This window comes from Sapajus apella, unplaced genomic scaffold (genome assembly GCF_009761245.1).
Source record: "Sapajus apella isolate SASKATOON/1434 unplaced genomic scaffold, GSC_monkey_1.0 scaffold6, whole genome shotgun sequence".
In the NCBI taxonomy this organism is placed as follows: Eukaryota; Metazoa; Chordata; class Mammalia; order Primates; family Cebidae; genus Sapajus; species Sapajus apella.
Window position 1 is genome coordinate 72,784,027 of NW_022436946.1, and position 10,291 is coordinate 72,794,317.

General features: G+C 35.5%; 1 protein-coding gene across 9 annotated transcripts in view; it reads right to left on the minus strand.

Annotated features, from left to right (window-relative positions):
* Positions 1–5,160: 5,160 nt before the first annotated feature.
* The window catches only part of SENP6 (SUMO specific peptidase 6), a 115,961-nt gene continuing 110,830 nt past the window's right edge, over positions 5,161–10,291 (minus strand). For 8 of the 9 annotated variants that reach the window (XR_004268024.1, XM_032275480.1, XM_032275479.1 and 5 more), the window contains 3 exons: positions 8,931–8,999; positions 8,687–8,837; positions 5,209–7,086 (listed from right to left, as the gene is read on the minus strand). Coding sequence is in view for 8 of the 9 variants with exons in the window: in XM_032275480.1 (XP_032131371.1) it covers positions 6,877–7,086; positions 8,687–8,837; positions 8,931–8,999 (430 nt within the window). In the remaining variant the exon portion in view is untranslated. Of the gene's footprint in view, positions 7,087–8,686; positions 8,838–8,930; positions 9,000–10,291 lie in introns of all 9 variants that reach the window. The other variant, XM_032275481.1, reaches the window with a different exon arrangement.

A 10,291-nucleotide genomic window follows, 5' to 3' on the forward strand; every position in this document is an offset into this window, starting at 1 on the left:
AGTGGTGTGATCTCGTCTCACTGCAACCTCCACCTCCCGGTTTCAAGCAATTCTCCTGCCTCAGCCTCCCGAGTAGCTGAGACTACAGGCGTGCGCCACCACACCCAGCTAATTTTTGTATTTTAGTAGAAATGGGGTTTCACTGTTTTGGCCAGGATGGTCTCGATCTCTTGACCTCGTGATCCATCTGCCTCGGCCTCCCAAAGTGCTGGGATTAGAGGTGTCAGCCACCACACCTGGCCAACATTACACCTCTTATTAGGTTGTTGTGAAGAATAAGTGAATTCATTGATTTAAAATGCTTAGACTAGTCAGGTGTGGTCATTCACGCCTGTAATCCTAGCACTTTCAGAGGCTGAGGTGGGTGATCACTTGAGGTTAGGAGTTCAAGACCAGCCTGGCCAACATGGTGAAACCCCATCTCTACTAAAAATATAAAAATAAGCTGGGCATGGTGGCGCATGCCTGTAATCCCAGCTATGCAGAGGCCGAGGTAGGAGAATTGCTTGAACCCAAGAGGTGGAGGTTGGAGTGAGCTGAGATCCTGCCTGGGCAACAGAGTGAGACTCCATCTCAGAAAAATAAAATTAAATTAAAATTAAAAATAATAAAATGCTTAGACCAATATCTGGCATCCTTAATAAATAAGGCCATTATCATCTAGAACAAATTACACATCTTCCTACGTCAGACTCTTTGCATAGCCTACAAGCACTATCCTCTCTTCCCCTCCCAGACTTTTAGTTGTTCAAATGTTACACCTTCGGGGACTTCCCTAACTTTCCCAGATGAAGCTATCTTATCTTAATATAGTCTATGAATTTCCTACATGATACTTACTTCAAATTATTAATTTGTATGGCTGATTAGCATGTCTTCCCCAATTCACTATAAGAAAGCTCCAGGAAGGAAGAAGATAGTATCTGTTTGGCTATTTTGTCACCAGCATCTAGTACAAAGTAGACACTCAAAACATTTATTCAAAAAATAAAGAACTAATTTATTTTCATATAGCTTGTTTTTGATCAAAACTTCTCCTGCTACCATGTATAAAGCTAATTATGATTATGTAATAATATATTTTCCAACAGGTTCAGCAACTTGTTTTCAGTTTTTTTAGGGGTTAAAAACACTGAAAGCTAATAACAATAATTTCTAGCTTACAGAATACTTAAACTTTTTTTTTAATGAGGCAATTTTTCTAAAGATATGAAGGTCTTGCTTTGTGGCTCAGGCTGGATTTGAACTCCTAGGCTCAAGGGATCCTCCAACCTTAGCCTCCCAAGTAGCTGGGGCTACAGATGTGCATTACCGTGCCAAACTCCAAGAGTACTTTCTTGCACAGATGTCGTTAGAAGAAAAGTGATTCAAGGTTTAAAGTTTGTCTATTGCACTTTAATTCTATGATAAAAGATAACTGAGTGGAAGTTGGGAGTTTAATCTAGCAGTTAAGTGGTTCATATATAAAGAGAAGGAAAAGCCTCAAGATAATCTTTCAATTCACTTTCATATTTTTACACAATTGCTATTTGTATATGAGAAAGTTAGGGGATTTAATAACTTTACAGCATATTAGTATCACGCAATTTTTTTCTAGAAGAATCCACTTGTATAAAAAATATTTACTTTTTCTTAATAGTTATTTTCATCATGATTAAAGAAAAATTCTCCTTATTAAATTTCATTTCCCTAAGACTAGTCACTTATTTTCAAGTTTCTGAATTATATATATACCTAACTTTTTTGGGGGTTGAGGGGGGATGGAGTCCCGCTGTCGCCTGGGCTGGAATGCAGTGGCATGATCTCAGCTCACTGCAACCTTCCCTCCCGGGTTCAAGCAATTCTCCTGCCTCAGCCTCCCGAGTAGCTGGGACTACAGGTGCGCACCATGCCTGGCTAATTTTTATAGTTTTAGTAGAGACGAGGTTTCACCATGTTGGCCAGACTGGTCTCAAAACTCCTGACCTGTGATCCGCCCGCCTCAGCCTCCCAAAGTGCTAGGATTACAGGCATGAGCAACCGTGCCCCGCCATACCCAACTATTAATAAAATGTAAAAAAACCCCAAAACCTCAAACCAATTTCAAAAGCATCTTGTATTGAATGTCAGTCCACAAACACCCTCAATAGTTAAAACTGTGTCTTCTGATGGGTAGCATTTATAAGGAAGTAGAAAGCAAGTCCAGGACAGAAAGAGGATATGGCCAAATTCTACAGTAATGCTGTGTTCTGCACATTAGCCTATTAAAGGCTTGAAGAAGTCTCATGAGGAGACCTGCTTAAACTGTTTTCTAAATTTAAATGACCACATAATCTATTATGTATGAAAACAAAGTTATCAAACACACTTTGAGAATTCCTGGTCTATCTGCATTCTACAGATTAACTGGTCCAGAATCCCATTAAAAAATATTAAACAGGTTGGGCACAGTGGCTCACGCTTGTAGTCCCAGCGCTTTGGGAGGCTGAGGCAGTTAGATTACTTGAACCCAGGAGTTCAAGACCAGCCTGGGCAACATGATGAAACTCCATCTCTACAAAAAACAAAACAAAACATTAGCCAAATGTAGTGGCACACACCTGTAGTCTCAGCTACTCACGCTAAAGCAGAATTGCTTGAGCCCAGGAGTTTGAGGCTGCAGTGAGTCAAGACCATGCCACTGCACTTCAGCCTGGGTGATAGAGCAGGATCCTGTCTCAAAAAAAAAAAAAAAAAAAAAAAAAAAAAAAAATCTGTATATATCTATAAAACAATCTTGCTGTTAGTGGTCCCACGATCCCACAATATGATCCCAGTGATCCCTGCTTTTTAAGAGTTCACAAACTAGTCTTTTGACGATTCATCTTAGAGTCTTATCAAGAATTACTTTATAATGTGAAAAATCTTTTTCCCTTTGAAAATCAGGACATTTGCCAGTATCTAACATATGAGTAGTTTAATATAGGTTGAGCATCTCATATCTGAACATCCAAAACATTTTGAGCACTGATACAACACACAAAAGAAATGCTCCTTGGAGCATTTCAGATTTGGAATGCTCAACAGTATGAATACAACACTCTAAAATACAAAAAAATCTGAAACACCTCTGGTCTGAAGCATTTCAGATAAGAGATACTCCACCTATACTTTAATTTCTCAAGGCTTAGTAACAGCACTTTAATGATCTCATCAATCAAGTTCTCAATGGGAATTTGAGGAAAGCACTTAAAGCGTTATCTTAAAGCACTAATGAGAAGAAAAACGCAGACAAGCCCCACTACCTTTGGGACCAACAACTAGAAAGCCACCTGACATATACTGATCCTTTTAAATCAGTGGTTTGCCACAAGAAGGTGTACACCAGAAATAACTGGGAAATTCTTATAGTTTGTAAATCTCCTTGGATGATTTTAATACATGTTTAGATAAAAATCCGTTTTGTGGCATGCGCCTCAGTCTCAGCTACTTGGGAAGTTGGGGTGGGAGAATCGTTTGAGCCAGCGAGGTGGAGGTTGCAGTGAACCAAGATCATGCCACTACAATCCAGCCTGGGTGATACACTGAGACCCTGTCTCAAAAAAGGAAAAAAAATATTTTTGGGTACCATCCTTCTCACTGTAATCATGTCCACTAAGAACCATTTAACCATAATCATTTGTAATAAAGACAATAAAGACCTCTATGCTTTTCACTTTTATGAGTATTTTAGGCTATGGGTCTACGGCATCTTTCTCTGAGTATATTGTACTCTGGTTTCCTTAATGGTATTTTAGATAACTCTAGCAATATTCCTTGATCGGCTTCTAAGAATTAAGACGGTAGGGCTGGGCTATTTTCCTCCGTAATTCACATTGCTTTCACTTCATCAACCAATTCTCCTTCTACAGGTAATAAGTTTGGAATAACAGTTTTCATAACCCTTTTTCTTCTTCCTCAGTAGAAAAATGACAAATGTACCTGTTGGAGTATTCTGGCACATTGTTTAGTAGATACAGTCTGGTTTTGCCTCTCTGCACTTAGTGGTCTTCAACTATTTACTTACATCCACTTGACTAGACAGCCTGTAGTTCGCCTCAATAATCTCCCTCTCCTTTTGTCCTTACAGTGATCTACAGAGTAGCCTTGTTATCTGTATCTATTCTAGACATATAGCACTACACTGACTCTTAAGAGTTGTTTCTTCTGACTAAATTATTCCCTTCCATTGTTATATTACAGTTGCTTTGCTCCACCAAACTGTTGGTCATATTATATATTAAAGTATGTTAATTATTATTTATTTCTGTTCAGTGAATTCTCTGAGATTTTAAGTACAATTTTTGATTTTGGGGGAATTAAGACATTCTTTTTACATTATCTTATGGTTTTCAGAGATCATAGTTTTTAAAAAAAAAATTAGTGAATTCATTTCAGTGGTTTAAAACAAGTTGTAATTTAGAGAATTATTTTATGCTTTCAAATAAAACCTCCTACATTTAATTGACTAAAAGTTTAAGCACAAGTTATGACACAAAGAAAGGCTGTTTTAGGGTTATGTGAACTTGAAATATCATTAAGTTTTCCGCTGTCTGAAGTAGTACAGCAACATTAAAGGAAAGGACTAAACACCACCTCTGCTCCTAAACTAACAAGAGCTGAGACACATACAAATTTTATGGCAAGTAATCTAAAACTCCTCTAAAAATGATTAACTGTTATTCTATCCAACAAGAAAACCAATACAACAGATCTATCTAATTAGTTAAGACACCAGATACTTGTCATGCAGTTTCAGTGTCTAGTAACAAACCTCTCTAAGTTCTGTTTCACAACTTCTAAGTACTAATAACACATTTTAAAAGGCTGATCCCACTTTAAACTACACAGAAGTACCAGAGTACACAATTATCAAGTGAATGTGCATATACATCAAAGATGAAAGTCTAGTTCTGAAGCTCAGCCTGGCAGCCTCCAACGATTTCGATGTATATTGCAAAGTCACTAGCATAATTTCCAAAAATAAAATTTCACATGGAGTGGGGGAAGTACCATCAAATAGCTGAGTATTCTACCTCTAGAAAGCTGATACACATTAATCTATATTTTTCAGTTTAAAATGTGATTGACTTGAGTTGGTACAAGGGATAAATTATCTATAATGCAAAATGTAACCATTACAAATTAATACAAAAACAAATAGGCATTTTAGAATAGTTTTTCAATACCTTCAGATTACGACAAAATATAGCTCACTTAAAAAATTATGCCAATTTTGCTTATTGCTATTAGCCTTCTTAAAAAGGACAATTTCAATATTTTATGTTTGATTACAGATTGAAAAGCATTTTGCCATGTTCAGTAAATAATAAAATTAAGCTTTTCATATCTGAGCTAATTACCTGAGCTAACAGCTCTAAGTTATCACTAAAAACAGCTAATCAGAAATAAAGATCGTTCAAAGTAACAAACTGTAATTGATATCACTAATGATGACCTTCCTTACATTTTAACATTTCTCTTATTGAGAATCTATTATGTCTCAATAGATATTTTTTGGTTGTTGTTAACACTCCCCTTCACTCTATACACACCCATGGGACTTTATTAAAACAAAAAAATACCGTAAGATGTTGATTGCAATGTCAGAGATGGCCAACTTAAAAATAATTGCTGATGATTAGGCCTTCTTTCTATTCTCAACTTTTTTTGATATATGTATACTTAAAAATTCAATATTTAGCAAAAAACGACTAAAAGAAGTTTCAAGTCTCAAAATTCATTTGAAAGAAGTGTATACCATTTCATCTGAAAAACAATGACGTTTCTGCAGATATATGCAAGATCCCTATTTGTGCTGTAAATCTGTCATTGAAACCATCAAATTTTAGTACTTTTAAAGAGGAATTCAAAGATTTTTGCTGTATTATGCAATTGGTTGAATACAGTACTTTTACATGTAAAAAATAACATACTGAAGCAAAAGTCTGATACTTTATCAAAAGGACAAGAACAAAATGAGCAATGGAAAAAATAGCAAAAGCTTTACAAAAAATAGTAAGTTCCTATTTAAATTCCTGTGTTACACAGAATAAAAATGCTACCAATTAACTATATGACAGAGTGTAGCATACTTTAAGCTATAATATAGAAAGGTAACATGGGATATTTGAAATTCAAGCTGTACTTACCAAAATAGTTTTAACCTGAGTCTTTGACGTCTTCAAAAATGTATTTCATGATAACATATGCAAGAATAGTTAGAATAGTTATTTTTTAGTAGTATAAGTTTACGTTTTTGAATTGCTCTTAATGCTGCTTAAATATTTGTGTAAAATTATAAATATTCATTACATTTCTTGGGTTCACTAAACACAAGGGAGTGTGCTGAAATTGAAAACCTGTTACTTTTTTCCTGTTATACAAGCATATAAAGATGCTTAGTTCAAAGTATCTTAGATTTAATATTATTTTCATGTTGTGACTTATTTTAGAACAAATGTAAAGGGTCAAAATATTACCATAGATATTTGAATATCCCATGAAACATGTCACACCCACTGAGGAATTAAACAAGTTCACTAAAGAATATCAAATTAATCATTTCCTCCTATAAATATTTTCTCTTTATTTGTGTTTAGAAGTTGCAATTTTAGGTACTATGAACAGAAAATACATAACAAAAACTTCCTAACAAGTGAAAAAAATAATTATAAATGCTGAAAAAATTGGCCTCATTAACATATTTACAGACTTTTACTTAATACATACTCCTTTGGAAATTAATTATATGACATTTATACAAGCATCGAAATTTCTAAATCACTGAGTAGTAAGCACTTCAGTTCTTTACTGTCTATACCCAAACTTGAAAGTCATTTAGTTTCAGAAGGCAGAACTGACAAGTAACAGAAATGGTCAATCTGAGATACTATTGACATATTGTTCTGTTCCTTCGCCTAAAGGTGCTTCTGTTGAGTAAGTGTCTTTATGTTTTTTTTTCTCTTTGCTCTGATCTTCCTGCAGCTTCAGAATTATATTTCGGATTTCTTCTCTTTTTGTTTTCATTCTTGGTGGAGGAAACCAGTTTGCCAAATTCATAGGTAGTTCAAAATTGAGAATTGGATTCTGAAAATAAAATAATTAAATGCATATTAGAAAACTGTAATAAATAACCTTTTGTTTCCATCACAGAAAGATTCCAAAATTAAAAATAAGAAAACCCAACAACTCATTCAGTATGTATCTGTGTATTTGTGTATTATCTATCACATGCCAAACACTGTGCTAGGTACTGGAGATAAAAGACAGTTTCTGTCACAGATCTTATAGTCTAGATCAGGGTTTGGCAAACTGTTGCCAGTGGACCAAATTCTGCCCACTGCCTGTTTTTGTAATAAAGTTTTATTGAAACACAGCCACACTAATTCATTTACATATATAGTCTGCAGATGCTTTTGCTGGGCAAAAGCACAACTATGAGGCAACAGAGATTGTATAAGTTGCAAAGCCCAACATATTTACTACTTTTATTAAAATGTTTGCCAGCTCCGGTTTAGAAAGACAGGTAATTCAACAACTAAAACAAGGAATATGACAAGTATTATGACAGAAGTATAGAATACTGTGAAAATACTTATCTGGTGGTTTAATGCAATTCCAAGAGGAAGTGATGTTTAGGCTAAGACCTGAAGAATGAATAGATGTTAGATAGCCAAGGTATGACAGAAGCAATAAAAGAGTATTCCAGGTAAGGAAATATGAATCAAGGCCTAGAGGCAAGAAAGAACACGAAACAATAGTGTTCAGGTGGCTGATGTATTAAATGCTAGAGTGAAAATGGTGGGAAAATGAGGCTAGAAGCTTAAATAGGGGATGAGATCACATAGGTGCTTCTCAGTCATGTGAAAGATTTTGGTCTGTAAATAAACAGCAACAGGAAGCCACTATATAAAATTTAAAGTAGGAAAGTAACAGGATTAGATTTATGTTTTTGGAAAACTGTGAAAAACAGAAAGCAGGAGGTATAGAAATCTGTTAGAGATTGGTATAGCAGTTGAGAATAGTGACACTTGAGGATAAAATAATAAACCTATTTGACATTAAGTGATGCAATTCACAGAGCCTAGAGGTCATCCACTATATGGCAGATGAAGATAGAAGTCAATATCACTGTAAAGAATATCCAAGAGAGGTATGTGTGGTACTGTACCTCTGAAGTCAAAGCAAGAGAGTGAGGAAAAAATAGTCACAGTGTCAAAGGGTGTTGAGAGGTCAAAAGCAATTTTAACATAAGGGTAAGGATACTGGATTTTAGAGATTTGAGAAGTAGAATCTGTAGAATTAGGGAGTGAGTATAAACACTTCTGAAGAAATATATCTATGAAGAGGAGAAAAGAGGGTAAAAGCGGTAGTATGAATCATGGGAGAGATTTCTTAAGGTGGAAAGAGCCAGTAGAGAGGGCAGGTTGATTGTTCAGTGGTAGAACGAACTCAACAAGCCTTGGATTTGATGAACTGTAAATATACTATTTTTTTAAATAATGAAATACACTATTTTTAAAATGCCATGAAAGTTCTTCTATTTAGAAGATTTTGCTCCAAATAATTTTTGAAACGATAATTTTAAAACTCTTTAAAATATTTGCTTATTGTGTTTTTTACTAAGGTAAACTCAAATGAACTATTTTAGTATTTATTATACCAGATCCAACAAATTGAAACCCACCTCAAAAAAGCTCTCCACATACTGCAATACGTATACACCACAGTCACTGAAGTTGTTTTGCTGTGGTACTTTTGGATTAGAGCCCTTCATAACATCTTTGGAAAAACTTCTTTTGCTTCCTTTTTTAACTTCCCATTCCACTTCTAAATACCTGCAATAATTCATATATGTTAAGAATAAACACATATATAAAAATACATAGCTCTTCATCCCCATCAGAATACGAAATCAAGTGTGAACTTACTCTCTTAAAATTTTGACAACATTTGACCGAGAAGGGCCTCGGAGTGAGTCCATAAGTAGGATACAAGGTCTGCAGGGTAAAAATGACCAAAAGTTGAATACTTCATAATATTACAAAGGCATAAAAGGATTAAAAGTGGCATATTATAAACAATCAAATTAAAAATCTTCAAAATCCCTTTCGTATGACTCAGTACTACTGAGGGAAAATAAATGAACTTTATAGACACATATGAACTTTATAATTTATTAATACTTAAGTATCTGTGGATATATTAAATATTGAATTAAAGAATATTAACCATATCTTAGCTATAAATATTTAATACTAAAATTCCATAGTTGGTTTCCAAAAGTACTTCAAAATTAGTAAAAAGTCAAAACAATTCTAAATATTTGAACATCCTGATATTCTACATCAACAAAAGAAGGGCCATGAAAAAGTAAAAAGAAAATAATCCTCCCACCCTGGCCCATTTTTTTTAGACAGGGTCTCACTCTGTCACCACGTGCAGTGGCATAAAAATGGCTCACTGCAGCCTAAATGTCCTGAGCGCAGGTGATCCTCCCACCTCAGCCCCCTGAGGAGCTGGGACTAGAGGCAGGTGTGACCACACTCAGCTCATTTTTGTATTTTTTTGTAGAGATGGGGTTTTTCCATGCTGCCCAGGCCGGTATAGAACTCCTGGGCTCAAGCTATCTGCCCTATCAGCCCCTCAAAGTGCTGGGATTATAGGCATGAGCTACCTTGCCCAGCCAAAAATCTCTTTTTTTTTTTTTTGGAGACGGAGTTTCGCTCTTGTTACCCAGGCTGGAGTGCAATGGCGCGATTTCGGCTCACCGCAACCTCCGCCTCCTGGGTTCAGGCAATTCTCCTGCCTCAGCCTCCTGAGTAGCTGGGATTACAGGCACGCACCACCATGCCCAGCTAATGTTTTGTAGTTTTAGTAGAGACGGGGTTTCACCATGTTGACCAGGATGGTCTCGATCTCTTGGCCTCATGATCCACCCGCCTCGGCCTCCCAAAGTGCTGGGATTACAAGCGTGAGCCACCGCGCCCGGCAAAAATCTCATTTTTAACTAAAACTTATTATAGATAACAAAACAGGTAATCATCACATAAAATAATTAGTTTAGAATGTGGTGGGGATTTTTTTCAAGAGATTCCACTTCAGAACCCTCTGTATATAAATATGTTGACAGCTGATGATTCAACTTTCAATATTTTAATTCTGTGAAGTTATGTTGTAAACTCAAGTAAGGAAGTCTAATGTAGAGCCCAAAGTCCTTAAATATTAAAAAAAAAAAATCTAGGTTCTTTTTTAGTCACCACACTTGGCTTTTTTTTTTTTTTTTTTTTTT